At 42.8% G+C, this 23,226-nt stretch overlaps 1 protein-coding gene across 14 annotated transcripts in view; it reads left to right on the plus strand.

Annotated features, from left to right (window-relative positions):
• LOC131689268 (voltage-gated potassium channel subunit beta-2) overlaps positions 1 to 23,226 on the plus strand; it is a 1,724,569-nt gene that overhangs the window by 970,781 nt on the left and 730,562 nt on the right. For all 14 annotated transcript variants that reach the window (XM_058974245.1, XM_058974247.1, XM_058974249.1 and 11 more), the window contains one exon: positions 22,690 to 22,760. In XM_058974245.1, coding sequence (XP_058830228.1) covers positions 22,721 to 22,760 — 40 coding nt within the window. In that variant the 5' untranslated portion in view covers positions 22,690 to 22,720. The remainder of the gene's footprint in view (positions 1 to 22,689; positions 22,761 to 23,226) is intronic.

Genomic DNA, 23,226 nt, shown 5'->3' on the forward strand with positions numbered 1-23,226 from the left:
TGGGAAGATATACGACTTCTTCCATGTATCAGGGAAAGCTCCAGACTGTAGAGAGCTGTTGAACATGATTGATAATGGCATCAGTAGACTGCTAGAACAGTTCTTCAGTACTACAGATGGAATTCCATCGGGACCAGAGTTTGACGATAATTTTAGCTTAGAACATGCTGTGCTTACCATGTCACATGTAATAATAGGATGGGATCCAATTGCAGAACGAACAGGCACGTTTCTGGCAGCCTCAGAAACCTGTTCATTGGTTAATGTTTCTTCAGTGAAAACACTGCTGAAGTGCGTTCGGAATAAGCTGCAAATGTCGAGCAAAGTAGATGATTGAACGTCATCGAGTATCATGTGAGTTGGTAGTCCAGTTTCATTTCTCTGTTCGTTGACGTGGTTCCAGAAGCTTTTAGGGTTAGTTTTCAGATTATTCTGGATGCGACGAAGGTAGGCAAAATAGAGGGCTTTATTCAATCGCTTGTAGCGGTTGTTAAGGTGCAAATAATGCGCTCTTAAATGAAGAGAGGGATGCTTCGTGAGTTTCTTAAGTGCGGACCGTTTGGCACGTTTATAGCCTTTCAGAGCTTGATTGGACCATTGGGGATGGATTGGTTCACGACGGGTTTTTTTTGGTACGAACTGGTCGATAGCATATAATGTTATGTGCGTCCATAACATAGCTGCAGAGTTGTAGTCGCAGTTGGATAATAGAGAGCTCCAGTTTAGTGATGTCAGAAATTGATTCATGGCGTCAAATTTTCCATTTCTGAAGTCGTAGTATGTTGTCTCGTCGGCATTATTGAAAACAGCGGGAGTACCTTCCGAAATAGCCATTAGAAGGGGAGGATGATGACGACAAGTTTTAACTAGCGGGGAAGGAGCAACGGTTATGGTACAAGTATTCGATAACTTTGACTGGCAAAGCATAGATCTAGCAAACGATTGTTACTGTTTCTATTATCATTCAATTGAACTAGACCGCCAGTGTTGTAATCATCTAGGAGTTTTGAAGCAGCTGGTGCTTTTGTAGAACTATTTGCATCAGGATATAAATAATTTGAAGAGCTGCGGGCCCACTTGATACCAGGGAGATTGAAGTCGCCTAATATAATTATCCTATCATTGAAACCAATTTGATCAGTAATCAATAAAAGAGAGTGCAAATGTTGATCAATTAGATCGGCATCGTTAACGCGATCAGGTGGAATGTAAAGCACACAAATATACAGCGTACAGTGTGTAAGTGTGAGAGTGATCCAGGTTTGCTCAACGCTACCGCAGTTAGAAAGAGACACCAGACGGGATTTCAATTTTGTGCTGCAGGCGATCAGTACGCCCCCACCACTCTGTTTGCTACTATTATCATTGTTTAGATCTTGCCTGTATACCGAGTAGGAGCTACCAAAAATTTGTTTGAATAAAGTATTACTGTTTAGCCAAGTTTCAGTGAATACATACATGTCATAAACGTTGTCAGAAACTGCCAAATTGTATTCAGTAATAACGCCGTTCATGCCCCCGATATTCTGGTAATAGATGATTAAACCAGAGTTGTCTGAATTACCCGAGCTGACTGGTAACATGTGGGTATAATTGGGAGCCGTGTAGGAGTGCGAGGAGTGGGTTGACGAACTAACCGGAACAAACGTGGCGATTGTATTTGACTGTTGATGCGAATGTCTTGCATTCGTTGTGGCAGTGCTCAGGACGAACTGGATTTGCGTTGTGTTATTTGTTGCATGCCGGGTTGATTTGAATTCTGTTTGGTACTGCGATCTAAAAAATGAGCGATTGTTACACCGTTGGGCCAGAAATTCGGTGCTGTAATCTCTGGCTCAAAAGCTGCCGGGACGCTTAGTTTGAATGAAACAAACGAAAGCTATCGATCTTGATTTTGGCGGACTAGTTTCAGACAGTGAATTAAATTGTGGGGGCAGTTGGTACGGGACTGAACATAGTGGATAATATTCTCTTCAGATTCGCTGGGTAGAAACCTGGTCAAATAGTACCAATTTCCATTATTGTAACTCTCAGACACTTGTATTGCAGGGGGTGCTACCAGAAGGGTTGTAATTTGTCTATTGGGCTGATCGATTGGATGTTCTTTGGGGAGGGTGGTGTTATCACATGTGAATTTTTTCTGTCTAACCGGATTGAATTGAAACGGGTTACCTAAATATGGTACGTTGGATATAACAGATACACTAGCTTGCCTGGTATTATTTTCAGTTGGCCTCGAAGCGGGTGTTGCAGTACCAATGATGGGACTAGTTGGTGACACGTTGAGGTAGCGGGGCGCGGCGATGGTTGCTACTGGCAGTAGCTTCGATGTAGCAGCGGGAAGCGCAGTGGTTGAGTATGATGTGGAGGGTGCTGATAAAATATTCTTAGTCGCATTATTGTGCGTGGACAAAGAATTAGCGTGGTAGGTGGCGATGATGGGTGCTTGTGAAATTAGCGGCATATGCGCATGGGCGATGTTGGTGGTATAGGTGGCTTTGGCGATGTTGGTGGTAGTGGTGGCAGTAGCGATGGCGAGTGCAAAGGGTGCTGGCGGTGTGGCAGCAACTAGAGGTGTAAAAGGAGCTTGTACTGCAGTGATGGAAGCATATTCGGTAGCAGATGGCGTAGTATAATGAGCTAAGTCTGAAGCAGATGCGATGTTGGTGGATGCCCGAGCAGTATGTGTAGAATTTATTGGCACTGAAACTAGGTGTGGAGCAACGGATGGAAATGTAGCGGCAGCAGGCATGGTAGCAGTAAGCGCTGAGGTTATAGGCTCTGTAGTACGGAGAGCTGGTTCTCCAGCAGAAGATTCAGCAACGGCAAGTATAGCAGCAGCAGGTATGGCAGCAGTTGGTACAGTAGTGGCAGGTGTAGCAGCAACAGGTGCAGCAGCATCAGACGTGGCAGTGTTAGTAAAATTCGATTCGTCAACAGCAATGTCGTGAGCAGCGGTAGTATCCATTGCTACATTGTTGGAGGGCAAAACGGAGTTTCCGATGATAGATGCAATCGAAGTGACCTGCGAGTTATTGCCAAGGTTTACATCTGAAACGTCAGAGGCTATAGTATTGGCTAAAACAGATTGGCTGATTGGAATATCAACTCGCGGAATTTTATCAGGTTGCGACAACGAAGGCCTGGAAGTACTACTGGTCCGAGGGCGTTTGCATTTGTCTCCGAGAATTGAATCGAATAGATTAGTCAGGTCGAGTTGAAGGTCGTCCAAACGATCATAAAAAGTGGGTCCAGCGGTTGTCAAATTTTCAGAATATGCGCGAGTGCCAGATTGATGGCAGCAGGTGGTTCTGGCACAAGAATTATTGCCCATACGGCAAAGCATTTGCATGGTATCCGTCATGTCACCAATTAGTTTTAGCGTTGATGTAATACGTTGCAGGATAAGATTTATGGCTTCACGAAGGGAATCGTTCTGATTAGTCGGCACTCGGCATTTGTGACACAGCCAGCCGACACCGGGGCAGTCGCGGATTGATTTGGCGAGGGTGTTGTTGATGTTAGCACACTTAAGATGCAGGCTAATCGGGCAAAGCATGCAGTTAATTTTCGCACCCCGTGATCCAGATGAACCAAAACAAGCATCAGCGCCACATTTGTTCGTTTTCGTCATAGTGAAAACAATGGTATCACTGTACACTGTGGATGGAAACGAAGCCGGGTACGATAGATGGCACGTCGATGAACAAAAGCGCTGCTTGTTTTCAACTTCGGCGGAGAATAATTAGTCTTGTTGCGAAGAAATAGTAAAAATAACACTATCTTGACGGAGAGTGAAATGAGGCTTTTTAACTGCGGTATTACTTTAGGAGAAATGTAACTTGTAACAGGCGAATATGTTCGCAATATGTTTTTCTAGTTTCCTGTTTTCCTTTACCAATTTTTTACAGGTTTTGTTTTGGTTTTTCTCGATTAAACATTTTTTGACAATTGACATTTGTTTATGTGGTTGATTTTTATGTTTTTAGCTTTTTTGTACATTCTTTTAATAATTAGTTTTCCTACTGTTTTTTATCTTTTTTAATCTTGTCATTTCCCTACTTTTATAAATACTATTACAAAAATGGCGCTTTTCAAAGTCACCAAAACTGTCGAAGAGGTAATAAAAACTCCCAAAGTATAAAAAACTCTACGTTCTTTTCCTTCATTGGAACTACAAACAACTAGAGCAACAAAATTGTACATAAATATAAAATTTCAGTATACTATACATAATATCAGTGACATCCAATGGATTTCAAACATTGACTTTTTTGTACTCAGGCAATACACAGTGGTGGGGGCCCGCACGTTGGACACCACGGGCCCGTATTTTCTCTCTGCGGCCCTGTGTAAGTCCCATGCGAATCACAAAGGACATAAATGACGAATTTCGCGCCAAATCGTATTCAGAGTTGGCAGCACCCTCTCAGATTCTAATGAAACTTTCTGTACATGAAGACTTTGTCACAAAAAGTCACTTTGCATATTTAGTTTTTTTCCAAAAATAATCTAGACTGTCTTTTGAAAAGGGCCAAACTATTTTTACCAATTTTTTTCAAATAGCTATAGTCTAAACGTGACAAATCCTACAAAACTGTTGTATGAGTGGTTTTCACAAAGTTAGTCAAATTTTCGAATAAAAATATTGAAAAAATTCTTCATTGACTCCTACAACACTGAAAAAGACCGATTTTAAAAATTTAAAGTCGATTTACAACAAAAAAAACCATTTTTGATTTGGATGAAATTTTGTTCCAAGATAGATAATCATGTTCCCTACCTACCGTCAAAAATTCATGTTGGGCACTTTTGAGGAAAAAAAGTTATTTGAAAAAAACATTACCTGATCCAAACTGTCGTCTGCCAAGAGCTGTGGTAATTTGAAATTTTAAACTCGATTTTCTCGAAATGTCGTTTTGCTAAAAATGGATTTTCCGTGATCACCATTACCGAAAAACTACTCAATCAAATTTCTTAATTTTTTTCAATTGATCGTAATTAATTCCTTTTTTATTAATAAATTTTTGTTTCATGGATAAGAATTTTTTAATGCCATTTTTAGAGCCTAAAACAGCGATTTTTTACTAAAAACGTTCTCGAATGCAGGAAAAAATATTATTTATTCAACTAATCGTTAAGGTACGAGGAATAATATACTAATAAATTTTTTTGAGTTTTGGGTTTTTAGATGATCCAATCGTGATAACCGCAAACCTCTTAAATAAAAAAGGGTTCTGGGTAAAAAGCCATAACTCCGCCAATTATCAATTTATTTTTATAAACTTATGCTTGTTTATTTTACTGAAAAATGTACTACCAAAATATTATAAGTTTGATGTAATGAAATCGTTCCTTTATTTCTTTACTCAAATTCAAACTTTCTTGACATTTTTATAACCAAAATGTATGTAACCCCTTAATCAAGAATCTCAATTAAAGTAGTTTATGTCGTTAAGCAAATATTCCATTATTACTTTTTTATTTTCTTGTTTAGTGCTGAGGAAGAATTAGAGAAAGAAATAACCACCACCACCACATTATGTATTGAATTATACATACTTACTTATTTATTTTTATATTTTACATTTGTCTTAAAACTATCTTCATGCATTGCAGAAATGGCTGCATCCTAAAGCCAAATGAAAACAGTGTAAAAGGCCGCCATGTTCCTCTTGCAAACATCTCAATAATTTGAATCAAATTTTCGAACTTTATGTGCAATATTATGGCCCATGTTGCACAAAAACCATATGAGGGCAAGTAAGCAAGTTTTATCCCGTACGAAAAACAGGTGTAATGCATTTTTTAAAATATTCTTTATCGTCCTACACCGAGCAAAATTTACATTGAATTTCCATAAAAACGTCTTATGACTTTCAGACATAAGGATTTTAAATGGATTTTATAAGTCTGTCTTATGATTTGGAAGGGAAATTTTCCAAATCCATCTCTTATTATTTTCATAAGACAGTCTTATGAAATTTATGAAAATGTCCGATTGAACGCCATAGGTGCCCATTTATGAAAATTGCTGACATTTATAAGCAGAAAATATAGTAGAAATAATGATTTTCATAGGACAGTCTTACGAAATTCATCACAATGTTCGAATGAATGACATAAATTTTTTATTTATGGATATTATTGTGCATTTACATAAAAAATAGTACATGGCGACGGCGGTTACATAGTGGCAGTCCGGAGCTGATCGGTTCCACAAGGCAGGAAGAAACTTCTAAAAACGAGAAATAAAAGAGAGGGGCTAAATTGGGATATTTATCGTTGTTATGAAAGTATAAATAAGGGACATATAGAGGAAATCACGATATGCCAGCATATCTCGGACTGGGACATTGGGTGGTCTACCTCGGGCCCGAAGGGAATCCTTTAACTGAGACCTGGCGTCCAAATACCCGGCGCATACCCAGACAACTTGCTCGATGTCGTGATAGCCCTCGTCACAAGCGCACAGACTACTCTCCGCAAGCCCAATACGCCGCAAATGCGCATCTAAGGTGTAGTGGTTGGATATAAGTCGGAACATTACACGAATAAAATCCCGACCCACATCCATCCCCCTGAACCAAGGCTTCGTTGATACCTTTGGGATAATGGAATGTAGCCATCATCCAAGTTCACCATTGCTCCACGAGGTTTGCCAGATGTTGAGTATCCTCTGACGACAAATACTAAAAAATTCGTTGAAGCAGATTGGTCTTTCGTATATGTCACCATTTAATGCGCCCACCTTTGCTAATGAGTCGGCCTTTTCATTGCCCGGGATAGAGCAATGAGAGGGGATCCAAACAAAGGTAATCTGATAAGATTTTTCAGATAACGTACCCAAGGACTCCCGTATCTTCCCCAGGAAATATGGGAATTGCTTTTTGGGCTTCATCGCACGAAGAGCTTCAATAGAGCTGAGGCTGTCCGAAATGATGAAGTAGTGATCTGTGGGCAGAGTGTCGATGATCCCAAGGGTGTACTGAATTGCAGCTAACTCTGCAACGTAAACTGAAGCGGGATCATTGATCTTGAATGAAGCGGTGATAGTATTGTTGAAGATAGCGAAGCCAGTGGACCCATCGAGATTTGATCCGTCAGTGTAGAACATTTTGTCACAGTCGACTTCTCGGAATTTATTATAAAATACATTGGGGATCACCTGCGGGCGTGCATGGTCCGGGATTCCATGAATCTCTTCCTTCATGGATGTGTCGAAGAATACAGTAGAATGAGAAGTATCTAGGAAACGAACACGGTTGGGATTATATGAAGAAGGATTAATGCTCTGTGCCATGTAGTCGAAGTACAAGGCCATAAATCGGGTTTGAGAATTAAGCTCGAGGAGCCTCTCGAAGTTTTTAATCACCAACGGGTTCAGAATGTCGCATCGGATGAGCAATTAATATGAGAGTTCCCAAAATTGATTTTAAGTGGAAGGACGCCCGCCAGCGCTTCGAGACTCATCGTATGGGTCGAGTGCATGCAACCCAAGGCTATGCGCAAGCAACGATACTGGTTTCTCTCCAGTTTGATGAAGTGTATGTTCGCAGTGGAGCGGAAACAGAAACACCCGTACTCCATCACCGACAATATCGTTGTTTGGTATAACCTGATCAGATCTCCTGGGTTGGCACCCCACCATGTTCCAGTTATTGTTCGGATAAAATTGATCCTTTGTTGGCATTTCTGTTTCAGACACCTAATGTGACATCCCCAGGTTCCTTTAGAGTCGAACCAGACCCCGAGATATTTAAATGTGAAAACCTTATTGATAATTGCACCCATTAATAGAAGCTGGAGTTGCGCCGGCTTACGCTTCCTAGAAAAAACAACCAACTCAGTTTTCTCCGTGGGGAACTCAATACCCAGCTGAAGATCCCAAGCAGACAAAATGTCCAAGGTATTTTGTAATGGTCCTTGCAAGTCGGCAGCTTTGGGTCCTGTAACAGAGACCACCCCGTCGTCTGCAAGTTGCCTTAGCGTGCTTCATGCAAGACAATCGTCAATGTCATTCACGTAAAAATTTTAGAGCGGGGGATTTAGACATGAGCCCTGGGGAAGACCCATGTAGCTAAATCGTGATGTTGTTAAATCGTCATGCGAAAAGTGCATATGCTTTTCAGACAACAGGTTTAGTAAAAAGTTATTTAAAATTGGTGAAAGACCATGGTGGTGCATCTTCTCTGACAAAATGTTGATAGAAACTGAGTCAAAAGCCCCCTTAATATCCAGGAAGACTGATGCCATCTGCTCTTTGTTAGCATAGGCCATTTGGATTTCTGTAGAAAGTAACGCAAGGCAATCGTTCGTCCCTTTGCCTTTGCGGAATCCAAATTGTGTATCTGACAGTAAGCCATTTGCTTCAACCCAATTGTCGAAAGCCATTTGCTTCAACCCAGGCGAAACAAGATCATTTTCTCGAACAACTTCCGAATACAGGACAGCATTGGTCGGAGGCTGGATTTCCTGGTTTTTGGATGGCGATGACCTTCACTTGCCTCCAGTCATGAGGGACAATATTATCCTCAAGAAACTTGTTAAATAAATTCAACAAGCGCCAGTGTCAGGCAGATTCTTCAGCAAGTTGAATTTGATTCTGTCTAACCCTGGGGCGTTATTGTTGCATGATAAGAGAGCAAGTGAGAACTCCACCATCGAAAACGGTGTTTCGCTCGCGGTATCGTGAGGAGACGCGGCGCGGCACGTTTTCTGTACCGGGACAGAGTCCGGACAGATCTTCTTGGCGAAAGCGAATATCCAACGGTTTGAATATTCCACGTTCTCGTTGGTACTATTACGGTTACGCATACGTCGAGCCGTACCCCAAATAGTGCTCATCGCTGTTTCTCTCGTTAACCCGTCGACGAACCGGCGCCAATAACTGCGTTTTTTGGCTTTCATTAGACTCTTCATTCTCCTTTCTAACGACGCGTACTGTTGATAGCTAGCGGGTAACCCGTCTTCCCGGAAGGCCTTATATGCAGTGGACTTTTCCGCGTACAGCTCTGAGCACTCTTTATCCCACCACAGGGTGGGAGACCGTCCATGGGTATTCGCGCTGGGTACTGGCTTAGTCTGGATTGATTCGCACTGTCGAGAATCGAGCCAGCCAAAAACCTGTACTCTTCCTCCGGAGGAAGTTCTTGAGTGAATTCGATTTTAACGGATATCGCGGTCGCGTAACTCTTCCAATCAATGTTCCGTGTGAGGTCATACGAGACATTGATTGTTTCCGATGGTCTTGAACCGTTAGCAATTGAAATCACGATAGGCAAATGATCGCTACCGTGGGGATCAGGGATCACCTTCCACCTGCAATCTAACTGTTGCGATGTCGAGCATAGCGATAAATCCAACGTGCTTGCGCGTGCTAGTGGTGTAGGAATCCGCGTCATTTCTTCCGTGTTTAAGATGATCATGTTGAAATTATCCCCAAGATCTTGGATTAATGTTGATCTATTATCATCATGAAGACAGCCCCATACCGTGCCGTGCGAGTTAAAGTCTCCCAGAACTAGCCGCGGTGCCGGTAAGGATTCCGTGATATTACAAAGCGTTCGGTGCCCTACCGAGGCTCTAGGAGGAATGTAGATGGAAGCAATGCAAAGGTCTTTACCTTTGATTAAAACTTGGCAAGCGACAATTTCAATGCCTGGTGTCGAATTCGATTGAAAGAATAGCACTTTTTGATCCCCAAAAGTACTCCTCCATGGGGGTTTTCTCGATCCAGACGAATTATATTAAAGTCGTGGAAGTTGAGATTTATATCGGAAGTTAACCAAGCTTCACATAATGCGAAAGCATCACATTTTAAACTATTTAGTAAAAATTTAAAGGAATCGATTTTCGGGAGGATACTTCTGCTGTTCCACTGTAGAACAGTGATCGAATCGGTGACCTCGTTCGATGACTTAGCCATCGAAGGATACGATCGCTGTAAGGAGGGGCCATTTAGTAGTCAACCGCTTCAAAAATGTTTGCACTATAGGGAGAAAACGTATCAGAAGGCTTTTAAGAGGATCAGTAACATTGAAAGCTGTGAAAATTAAGTCCACTACGTCAGAAAATTTCATTAGTCCGCTACTGAACTGAGTATCTGTTTGAAAAAAGGGGACACTTCGGGTTTTTGGTGTCCCTGGAAGTGGTGGATACTCCTTGTTAGAATTAAAATTTCCAAGTCCTGGAGCAAAAATTGCTTCGGCTTTAGTGCATCACTTCCGTTGGATTTATTGATTGTAGTTGGCGCACTCTGAGTGGACGACACCTTGGCACTCTTACGAGGCAATCTAGGGGAATGATAGATTTCTCCTCTTCCTGGATTCCCCTAGGTTAACCAATGATGTTCCCTTGTGGGTCGTCAGATTCTTGCTCAACGCCAGCCAAAGAGCAAAGGAATTTTCGGAAGGGACAGATGGCGAAGCATTCTTTAGCATTTCTTCATAAGAGTGCTTCGAGCGATCCTTAAGGGAGCGCCTAATTTTATCTCCGCGCTGCTTGTACGACGGGCATGACTTAAGAGCATGCGGAGGGCCCCCGCAGCAAATACACTTTTCAGTTTCTCCACCGCAAGTGTCACCCTCATGCTCTCCCTCGCATTTGCCTCGCCGTTTTTTATTTCCACAATAAGTGGCTGTGTGGCTCAGGTGCTTGCAATTGCTGCAGTTCATTACCCGCGGTACAAACAGGCGAACAGGTAGGCGAACCTTATCCAGGAGGACATAGTTGGGAAGAGCAGACCCGGAGAAAGTCACCCGAATCGAGTCTGACGGAGAATAAGTTGTCTTATCATCTTCAGCTTTTGCGGAATACAATTGCTTGCATTCCAGAATCTTCACCTGTTGAAGTGAAGGGTCCTTAAAGCAGCCAACTCCGTACTTCAACACGTCTTCGCACTTCAGACCCGGTTCGGCGACGACCCCATCGATCTCCACTGCCCTACAAGGCACATACACCCTGAACTGCTTCGTAAAACGCTCGCGGCGAGCAATCTGATTTTCCTGGTCGAGGTCATTTACTATAACGCGTATCTTATTAGTTCGGACACGTGTTATCTGAGCTACGGACGGATAGTTAGCAGTCAGCTCCCGTGAGATTTTTAGAATATTGGGCGATTTCGTGTTGGGCCGGAAATACACCACCCAGGGTCCATTTGAACTGCCTGGGTATGTTTTAATACGGGGATGACTGGGGGAATCAGGGGAGGGAGTAATTTCGGGTTTATCCGGTAAATCCATGGGAATGTCATTTCCATCCAATGTTACCTCGCCCTCGGCCATTTAGGCACGAGGATAACACGTGGTGTAAACGAGAGATGAAACTTATATTCAGGGGAAAGAGAAGAAGTAGAGATCGATCGGGGAAAGGGAAATGAAAGAAAAAAATAATACTTAGCTTATATAGCGGCGATTCCGGCTATTCTGGTATTCACTACACCAGCCTTGGCACCGGCGAACAAAGACTGCCTCAAACAATGGTTGACCTTCACTGACAATATTTATTCTTATTCACTTTATGGACGGCACCAGAAAACGAACTGCTTCGATTGAGAGCTCGGAGAGTTATCATGGTTATGCTAGTATTGGTAGCCAAACGGAAAGGAAAGGCACATGTATGGCACGAAAACGAGCGAGCGAGCGATAGTAGTGCTTTTTCGTGTGTTCATATATAAATATTAGTCGGTCGGTTTTTCTCATCATTCGTATTCGTTCAAGTACTAGCAAGCAGCCAGTCTACCGGAGGAAAGCAGTTGGCAATGACGAAGGTCCGAAAAAGTGCCCCAGCTATTGGTGGCCCATCGCAACCAACTATCGATCAGGAACTGTCGCCATGCCAATATTTCGCCCTAACTAAAGGGCAACGTTCAAGTACTAGCAAGCAGCCAGTCCACCGAAGGAAAGCAGTTGGCAATGACGACGGTTTGAAAAGGTGCCCCAGCTACTGGTGACCCATCGCAACCAACTACCGATCAGGAACTGTCGCCGTGCAAGAATTTCGCCCCAACTAAAGGGCAACACAGCAACTAATCTGTAGGCTATCGTTCCCAGAGTTGCACAAAATCATGACTATCACTTTTTCATCAAAGTGTACGTAAAACTTCGGTCACAAATCAAAATGACCGTCTTTTTCAGTTGAAAGAACTGTGAGCACACAATGCAAATTTTTCTCTTTCCGTTTTGTTTAGCTCGCGCTGTTTTGCCTAGCTCGTAAATTCAACAAGCGTAGTTTTTATTCATTGAATTATCACCATATGATTCAATCACTAACCAGTATTTATTGACCCTTCTGTACTTGCCTTAAATTCGAACGAAAACAGTAATATGCTGATATTTAAACTTGAAAGATACTTATATGCTTTTGACCTGGTTTACTGTGAACATATTTATCAAGAAATAGAACGCATTTTCAACAAACCAAACACATCAACAAACTGACAAAAAACTAAAATCTATTTGTTTTGATTTCCTTGCATTTTATCTCTGCCTACTGCGATAGCGGTTAAAAGAAAATTCATTTTATAATATTAGGGAAGCCCATAGAATACAACACGAATATTATATTATTAAATATTACATTGCTTGAGCGTGTTTCATAGTCAAACATCGAATGAATTTATGAATGCGCGTAATTCTATTACAGCTGTTATTCAAACGGCGAAGGAAATTGAAATACAATTTTTCTCGAACAATCTTCGGTTAGCAACCAAACCAATTTTAAATGGGTAATGTATTTGAACTGTAATATTGAATTCAAGGCTTGTATCGTGCAGAATTTAAAACTTCCCTTGCCAGACTTAATGACAATAATTTTCGAAACTGATTGTCATCGAGAGGTTTCAGTCAAGCTGAAACGAAACGAAGTAAGCAAAAGAGCAAAAAGACAGAACATTTTTCCGCAAAGGTACTCACGTAGTATGACTGACAGTATATGTTGCTATCTCAGTGTGAGAACTTACACGGAAAGAGAATCGAATATGAGTACTTGCGACCGTGTAGGAAGGTTTTCTGTTTACGGTTACCGAATGCAGCACTGATCGTTCCAGCGTCTGGTTCGTGAGATTGTACAGGACTGCAAAGTCGAGCTACGCTTACAAAGCTCAGTCGTAATGATGCCCCGAGAAGCCAACGATGCCTTCTTAGTCGGTTTGTTCGAGGATACAAAATAGTGCGCAGAGCGCATAACTTTCAGGCTAAATACATTAAACTGGCTCACCGTGTTCGCGAGGAGTGCGTCTGAATTATGCTCCCGCAATAAAACAATAAACGGTTCTTTACAGGACCAATTAATTGTGTTCTGATAAGAGTTAAACTGCAATTTACATTTTATGGTGTATAACAAATAATTTTCAGAAAGCTATATAACAAATACGATGTGTGGAAAGAAAAAAAGAGAATTACTATAAATTATCCTCTCGCTCGTTTTCGTGCACTGCTTTTCAATTCCTTTCTGCTGCTAATACCATCATAACCAAAACGAATGTGCGTATTCCCCCACCATCCCAAGGCCAGTGTTGCCACAATTGCATGTCGCTATTACAATTTGAATTATTTTATTGATCCTCTCTAGTATTGATAAAATATAGAACGTGCAAAGTATACTAATCGCATGCTTTTATTCGAACTTTTTGGCAGCCTCCGTTGATTGACTGCATAAATCGATTTGTTTGTGCAGCTCCTTGCTAGTAGCAAACTAAATAGCCTTTATCAGCGCTACCAAATAGCACAAAAGAATTTAAATTTGTGAAAATCTTTTCCTTCCTTCTTTTCAAATCTGCAACATGCTTTGAAAATATTGTTGGAATGTTGTTATTGAAAAACTGAACATGCAAGTGTGCTAGCACTGGCCACTAGATTGAAGGCGATGGAAAGACAGAATATTCGTTTTAGTTATGCTAGTATTGGTAGCCGAACGGAAAGGAAAGGCACAGGAATGGCACGAAAACGAGCGAGAGAGCGATAGTAGTGCTTTCTCGTGTGTTCATATATGAATATTGGTCGGTTGGTTTTTCTCATCATTCGTATTCGTTCAAGCACTAGCAAGCAGCTAGTCCACCGGAGGAAAGCAATTGGCAATGATGACGGTCCGAAAAAGTGCCCCAGCTACTGGTGGCCCATCGCAACCAACTACCGATCAGAAACAGTCGCCATTCCAGTATTTCGCCCCAACTAAAGGGCAACGGAGCAACTAATCCGCTGGCTAACATTCCAGCGCCTGGTTCGTAAGGTTATGTATTACTTCAAAGTCGAGCTACGCTTACAAAACTCAGCCGTAATGAAGCCAGTGATGACTACTTGGTCGGTTTGTTTGAGGATACAAAATAGTGCGCCAAGTGCGTAACTTTCTCGCAAAAGAAATCAAACTGGCTCACAGTGTCCGCTGGGAGTGGGCGTAAATTACAATAAAAGCAATGGTTCTTTTCAGGACCAATCAACTGTGTTCTAGTGGGAGTTAAACTGAAACTTTCATTTTAAGGTGTGTAACAAATTTTCAACAAGCAACATAATACGTTGTGTGGAAAGAAGTAGCTTGCACACGGAACAAAAATTTAAATTATCCTCTCGCTCGTTTCGTGCACTGCTTTTCCATTCCTTTCTGCTGCTATTATCAGTATAACCAAAACGAATGTGCGTGTTCCCTCACCATCCCTCTAGTGATCATTGTTGCTCCAATTGCATGTGTTTATGAGAAACGTTGAAGTCGCATGCTTCTATTCGAGCTTTTTGGCAGCCTCCATAAACTAACTGCATTAAATGATTTGTTTGTGCAGCTCCGTGCTAGTAGCAAACAAAACGGCCCTACCAGCGTCTGATTCGTGAGATTGTGCAAGATTTCAAAGTCGAGCTAAGCTTATAAAGTTCATCCGTAATGGTACCCGAAGAAGCCAGTCTTGTCGTTTTGTTCGAGGCTACAAAACAGTTCGAGGCTACAAAACAGTTCGCCAAAGGCTCTTTTCAGAACCACCATTATTACCATAGAGAATTATTTGAGAATTTCCCATTCAAACGTGATTCTGTTGAATATTATTAGATTTAAATTAACGTCTCGAATTGAAGTCACGACGCTCCGGTTATGTAACAGACATTACCCAGTGGGTAATACCCACCCATCTTTTTTTATTGTGACCACGACTAACGGTTTAATATAGACACCCCATTTTAATATTTCGGAAGGAACAGAAGGTCGAGTTTGGAAAGTTTGTAACATTCATTGTACTTAACTAAATTACACAATGTTCGCACTAATGATTCAGAAATATGACCAGGAATGTTCTATTAGATTTGTAAGTATGTATAATTTACATGAATAAAGAAAAATTGATTTTCAGGAATCAATTATTATCTGTTCTGCCATTGGCCAGTACTATGCGAATTCTTCATGCTAACAATTCATTTCATCGTTAGCCATCTCCCTCACCAAGGCCAACAACGCCAACAAAAACGGTCCTTTTCAGGACCACCATCATTTTTGTAAAGAATAATTTGAAATATTCCTCGCCCAAATCACCTTTTGTCCGAAAATTCCAATGAGTATCAATATATTTGAAGAACGTGTTCCTTATGTATTCTACATCTCTCCGGTTATGTCGCAGACATCTTTTTGTGAACTGGAAACATGTGTGCTGCTTTCCAGCAGGAAGGGAATGTTCCAGTGTTGAGTGATAGCACAAAAACTCGCCGAAGTGGTTCAAGATGCACTTTTTGACAAAAATCGAGGGAACGACATCTAGGCCCGGGAAGTAGATGCTTTCAGCTTGAAATTTGCAGCAAGAATGGCAGCATTATCGACACAAATTCTATTGATGGTTCGTCCTAGAGAAGGAGTTAAATTTGAAGCGGCAGCGACTTGTTGTGGGGAAAGGCTCTCGTCGGAAAAAAACGCTTGAAAATTTGTCGGAGGACAATTGGCAAATTTCTTTAGTGTCGGTGCCTAAAACTCCGTTTAATGACATACAAGATGGTAACCCGGATGCTTTTCGCTGGTCGTTCACATATTTCCAAACCGACTTGGGCTTGGATTTCATTTGACGTTCGACGTTTCGCTGGTACCTAAAAAGGCACGTCTGCTTTGTTGTTTGCATTCGTGGTTGAGTTGAAAGTAGTGGTTTCGTAATGCAAGTGTCTCATGCTTCGAGAATTTTTTAAATGCTGCTCGTTTGGCAGTTTTCAATCGTCTAAGCACTGTTGATTGCCAGGGAGGGTGTTGATTTGTGCTGACTGTTCGTTTTGGCACATGACGGTCGATTAAGTAGTTAAGAATATTAGAAAACGTCATCGCTGCTTCGTTCGCGTCATCATTGTTAAGATTTTCGTCCCAGTTTATATCCAATAGCGCGCTAACGATGCTGTCTCAGTCAGCGTTTTTAAAATTGTAGACAATAGAGCTTGAGACGTCTTCATAATTCACTCCAAGGTTACCAGCGAGTACAAGATGTAGTGGGGGATGATGGCGCACATGCTGGACTAAAGGTGTCGGAGCGGCGCAGCAGTATGGAGTCCCGGGCACTTACAAAGCAGATGTCTAATGTACGTCCATTCTCGTTGATGATACTTTTAATTTGCCGAAGAGTTGCGCTACTGTAGTTGTCCAAGATACAACTGGCATTGTTGACTTTTCGATATCCAATCGTAAAAATCCATTACTTGACTGGCACCAGGTCAAGCCAGGTAAGTTGAAGTCGCCCAGTATATCAATATCACCCGACGGGGCAGCGATCAAGGTGATGAAAGAAACGGAGGAAAGATGTACATCGATCAGGCTGTAATCACGAATTCGGTCAGGTGGAAAATACACGACACACAGGAAGAGATTGCGATCGACAAGTTTCACTGATATCCACACTTGCTCGGAACTCGCCCACCGCACATCGTTGATCACTCGGGCTTTTATACCACGGCGATGAGTACGCCACCACCTGATGTCTTGTGGCTGTTGAGGGCATTGCGATCACAGCGGAAGACATCAAATGTTGAAGCAAACACCTGGCGAGACAGAGTACTGTTGTCGAGCCATTTCTCGGTTAAGGCGATGACGTCATAACAGCAGCCCGTGGTCGCGAGCAAATAGCTGTCCGTTATTGGATAACTGATAGCTGTCGATGTTATTGGATGACGGATCAAGTTCTGCAGAGAGCTAATCAACTGCATCACGCCCCAGAACGTGACCATCATCATCGGCGAAAGAAATGGTTTACATCTGGTCACAAGATGTTAGAGCAAAAGGCAAATTACTGGAAGCGAAGAATACATCAGCGCTTGAAGTGTTCGGATCAGATGTATACATGCCATTTGTGGCGGGTTGGAAGACCCTTTCATCCATCCCACACACAGGACCGGGACGACTGAAGATCGCTGGCTGCAATTGCTCGACTGTGGCGGGAGGATCGAGGGCTTCCATAGTGCCAACTGCGGTGCGTCCCAGTATACGTTGAACCCCGATGGTACGATACGGAGAGCAGGAACGGGACGGTAGTAGCTTACGGCGAGAGTCGGACGATGAACTAGAAGCGTGAATCGGTTCAGCCGTTGCATCGTTACAATTTGTATAATACTTGCCGAGAAAGGCGGCTTGGAAGACCCCTATTCCACCCACACATACAGGACCGGGACGACTGCTGAACGCTGGCTGCATGGGCTCGACTGTAGCGGGGGGATCGAGGGCTTCCATTGTACCAACTGCGTTGCGTCCCAGTATGCGATCAGCATCGACACTCCTTCACAAAGGCGATGTAGCTTGGTATAGTGGCATTGCCAATCGTTGCGGAGTCCTCTGTAGGGTTGATGGGCCGGGTTGCATTAGCGGAATACATGCGGCTTCTGCGGACGGAGGAAAATCAGTCGGTGGGCACCAAATGTTCTGGGTACGGCTATCCTCAAATTCCCTGACCAATATGCCTTGTATCAGGGTTATGAGCTGGTTCACGGTAGTTTGGGTGAACTCCAACTTTGAAGGATATGAAGTTCAGAGTACTGATGTCTATGCCTTTTTAACAAGCGGAATAACCTTTATCTTCTCGTTGCAGTTTAGTCCTTCTTTGGACATTTTTTTTGACAGTCTCCTTGCTAACGATGGGATGAAAGCGGGAAAGGTACATCCAGAGCAACGGAGTGGGAGGTGGAACCGTGAGCATGTTGCTATTATCGACTAACTTTCGACCGCCGACAAGAATACTGCTCGGATCAGGGCCATCCTCGCGACGACGTTTCTGAGGTGGTCAAGAGGTACCGGAATTTGGCCGGACTGGAGTGGGTGTGGAAACCTTTCTGGCGAGGTGCGAAATTTGCTGGTTATTTTTTGATAACTCTGCCTTTAGTTCAGCACAGACGTCATCCGTTTTCCCAGCGATAGCAACGATGACACATTCAAGCGAGGAAACGGTGTCGCGAAAGCGAGCAAACTTCATCAACTTGACACATTCATTGCACATCCAAAATAAAATTGGGTTTTCGGCAAGTTTTTTCAAGAACGGCTTATTGAGTTGTTTCCCGCACTGCATATGCACCACATTTTTGCAAAATCCCATGCATTAGTCGAAGGGGGCGAAGTGGGTGCGTGATTTTTTTGCGGGTAATTACACACAGATCCGGTGATGTAAACAACCTAGATTTTCACTGGATTTTTCACGACACAAAAACGAAATTTGCAGAAAACGCTTTAAAACTTCACAATATCAAGGGCACAAACAAAATTTAGAATCGACTGATACGATAAACGATGATTAAATGGCACAAATCACGGCAAATATTAAAAAAAAAATAACTGGAGTGATCAACACAAACAACTAATCGGTAAAAATACACTGAACCATGACATTGAATCCATTTAATGATAGTCGAATTTACGACGAGAGGTTCGATTTATTTACTCTTTCTTCACAGCACCCCTGGCGACATTGTTCTCAACTAATTGAATACTCCATTAACTCTAAGTTGTAGGCACAAGTGAGTACAACAACATTGTCAAAGAAAGTATGGCGGCCACACCCACAATTAGTCGGAATCCCATAAGCTATGGGTGTCCTACAACGCGGGTACCGCGCAGTAGGAATCCGCGTAGTAAGAATCCGCGTAGTAGGAGACCCGACTGTATGTGTATGTAATGCAAGCATATGTAGGAGTAGATGGGGTAAAATACACCCCTAAGAGAATAACTTAGCTATGAATTGGGTGAATTTAATTAATGATATCATTTAGCCAACATTCTACTCTTACTCTGAAATCACAATCGCATTGCAAAATATTCAGGAACATGAAAAAAAATTTAATTTTTCAAAATCATTACAAATTGCTCTTTGAAAAATGGGCAGTCCAGAACGCACCTATGCGGGAGTAAAATGCACGACAACGACAAATAATTCATCTCGCTGCTAGGAGGATTACGTTGGCTTTTTACAATGGAATTATATTTAGCTGTGAAATCTTTGAGAAGCAAACAAATCGTGATAAAAAGGGGCTTTGCTCAGAAACACTCAGATATAGTGATTTCATTCTTGGAGGTAACGTCAATCCGGTGCTAGCTTAGCCCTTTTTTCAATTGAGAATGCAATTTACGCACTAACCCAGTACACGTGCTATTAGTAGATGCCAAGCTACAACACGGAGTGTACTGGAGTGTCGGGCTCTCATGATGACACCGTGACTAGGTAATACCGACTAAACTCCATTGGGCACCGCCATTGTTCCCCCCAGGGACTATCTCTCGGTATTACTTCTGAGGGACGGCTGTACTTGATGTACTCACTCACTCTCGCTCACTCGTTCATACATCCTGTATGAGGTTTACATGGATGCTCGCTCTGTCATACCCTGATTCGCTCTCTAACACTCCAGGCTTACTTTTGTGCTCACCTCTATCACTTGGATGCTCACCCTGTTACCTGATTTACTCTCGATCATACCACTCTATTACACCCCTGTCGCTCCCCCTGGCATCCCATGTGGGACATTCTTATTAGGCTCCACTTCTGGCATACCATGTGAGGCTTACTTGGGTGCTCACCGTTTTCATACCTTATGAGGCTTACTTTTGTGCTCACCTCTAACATACCATGTGAGGCTGACTTTTGTGCTCACCCCTAACATACCGTGTGAGGCTGACTTGGATGCTCACCCTTCACTCCTCTGCCATGCCACTAGGTATCAGTAACTTAGTCCCAACATACTTGACATGAGGCATTCCATATATACGCCTATACACTCGCTCTTCTGCCTTACTTCGGAGTGGCTGGGTTTACTCCCAAACCTGCCTCAGCATTCACTCAATTTTTTTTTGCACTCCGCCTTTTTCCGCTTCAACTAACCAATCAATAGTTAGTCGTGCCCGTAGTCTGTTGCTCGGTGCGCCAGATTCCCTGTAGACCGCAGGCAATCTGGATGGTTGCAGCCGAGACTGCGTTCCATTTCTCCATCGCTTGACACATCCGCTGAATAAGGGTATCAGGGGTATCAGCCGCAGACGTCAAGCATTGCTCTTCTTTCGTCGACGAAACGAGGACATACGAACAGTATGTCTTCGGCAGTTTCGTCGACACCTGGGAAGTCAGGGCCGACGGGGACCTCCGCGTGCCCGAACCTGTGGAGGTACTGTCGGAAGCAGACAAGGCCTGACAGGAATTGCGTCAGATGGAAGTGAACTTCCCCATGGGGTCTGCCCACCCAGCTCTATATGTTAGGTATCAGCTGGTGAGTCCACCTACGTTTCGAGGAGCTATCCCACTTACGCTGCCATCTGGCGACCGAAGCTACCCTGGTGCGCTCGCGGGCTCCTCTGTTATCACGTAGCTCGAAACACTCCTCATCTTCCTGGATGACCAGCCCGACTGGCATCATGCTCGCTATCACGCAGGATGCATCGTGTGATACCGTGCGGTAAGCAGATATCACTCTGAGGCACATCACGCGGTAGGTGCTCTCCAGTTTCCGTAGGTAACTTGCTACTCTCAGTGCTCTTGACCATGACGGGCCGCCGTACCTGAGGATAAATACGAAAACGCCTGCCAGTAGCCTACGTATAATGGCGCACACCTTTGAGCTGTTGGACATCATCCTCGATAATGCCGCAACAGCAGTCGAAGCTCTCTTGCATGTATTATCGACATGGCTCCCAAAGGTCAGCTTATCGTCTATAATGACTCCAAGAGACTTCATACTCTGCTGTGAGGTGATCACAACTTCTCCCACATGGATAGCTGCATGTTCTGCCGACCTGCAGTTGTTGACGATAGCTACCTTCGTCTTATGCTAAGCGAGCTCTAGGCCTCTCGCGCTCATCCATTCCTCCACCGTGTTGATTGCGTGTTCTGCGGTTAGTTTTATCTCAGGAATTGACTCCCCATAGACCTCCAAGGTTACGTCGTCGATCTTGACTTCAGGAGGGAACTTCAGTCTCAGAACACCGTCATACATGAGGTTCCATAACACCGGGCCTAGAATCGAGCCCTGCGGGACTCTGGCGGTAATAGGAATCCTTTTCTGACCGGCATCGGTCTCGTATAGCAATACGCGGTTCTGGAAGTAACTTTCCAGGATCTGGTACAGACCCACCGGTAGGCTAAGCCGGTGTAACGAGAGCGTGATGGCATCCCCCATTGCGCTGTTGAATGTTTTCTTCACGTCAAGTGTCACTAACGCACAGTATCGAATGCCTCGCCTTTTTCGTTGGATCGCTATCTCGGCAGTCATTATCACTGAGTTGATAGCGTCCACCGTGGACTTACCCTTCAGAAAGCCAAACTAGTTGCTTGACAGACCGTCCGTACCTTCCGAGCACGGGGTTAGCCTGTTGAGGATGATCCTCTCAAGCAATTTGCCAGTCGTGTCGATCAGATCAATTTTTGCTTTTTCCATCTATCGGGGAAGTGGCACTCGTCAAGACATCTCTGCATAGCTAGCCTGAAAATCGCTATGATAGCTGCCTTGAGAGCGCTGTTTGGAACTCCATTCGGCCCTGGAGCTTTGTTCATTGCTAGGGAATTAGCCACTGCGAGTAGTTCTTCATTCGTCACCGGAGCCACCATTTCGGCCCTGTCTCAAGGTAAGTGTCAAAACGCTAAATCCATATATGATTTAGTTACAGGTTTTGTGTCCTTCAAGCGCAAATGTGGTTTTAAAGCTTTATCTCCTTAGTGGAGAACAAAATAATTTGGACCTAAATTTTTCTCCACTAAGGAGAAATATAGTTTTGATTTCATTAGTTCTCATCAGCTTAATATGAGTTCTTTTTCTTGCGCATGACTAATGGTTTGCTGCGAAACATAGATAGTGTTTTCGTTTTTGGAGTTAGCATCAATCCGGTGCTAGCTTAGTTCCGTAACTAAGTTAGTGTCGAATTCTGATGAGACGAAGATGAAACGCAAATTTCATAACTAATTAAGTTATAGGTTTTGTACCCTTCAAGAAAGAAAGAGGTTTTAAACTATTTTCTCTTTAGTGGAGTGCAAATAGTTTTAACCTAAATTGTTCTCCACTAAGGATAAATATAGCATAGTGCACTAGAATCCCAATGTAATGAGCAGATAATAAACATCCAAAACTTTTATCCAAATATTGCAAACTAGTCAACACCAACCAAAGTTTTTCTTCAATTCAATTAATTTAGGTTTGGGAGGGGTTTTAACCCATCATATTTTTTAATCCAATAAAACGATTCAATATATTGTTATAATATTTTTTTCTTCTGCCTTTTTAGGTGTCGTGCTCCAATAGCATCGCTAGATTGCATGGAGGAGTTCAGTGGTACGACAGCTCAGCTAGATTTCGGTATAAATTACTTATTGTTCATATGTTTTAAATACTGTATACTTGCACAAATGTGTTCATAAACATGTACCGCACAAATATTTATATTTTTTGGAAATGGGATAAGAGAAAATTTCGCATGTTGATGTTTTCATGATTATTGCAATACCGCTAACCGTTATATGTCCGACGCGGTACTAGGGTACCTTTTCCGGTTTCAATTAATGAAATTCCAATGTTCTATGCATAGCTGGAAATTGAAGGGGAGTGAAAAGGGGCTCCTAATTTTTTCACTACGTAACTGGCTGACGAGGGTACCCGCGGGTACCCACAAAACTGAAATGCCACTAACTAAGGCAATTTCCAACCGATTTCAAAACTTTCGATTTAGATTTCGGTGTTTTGGATTCAGGAACTATTCCACATTTAGATTTGGTAAAAATTAATCAGGTTACTTCATTCGGTTTCCGGGAATCCGGATTTCTGG

This window comes from Topomyia yanbarensis, chromosome 3 (genome assembly GCF_030247195.1).
Source record: "Topomyia yanbarensis strain Yona2022 chromosome 3, ASM3024719v1, whole genome shotgun sequence".
Taxonomy (NCBI): domain Eukaryota; kingdom Metazoa; phylum Arthropoda; class Insecta; order Diptera; family Culicidae; genus Topomyia; species Topomyia yanbarensis.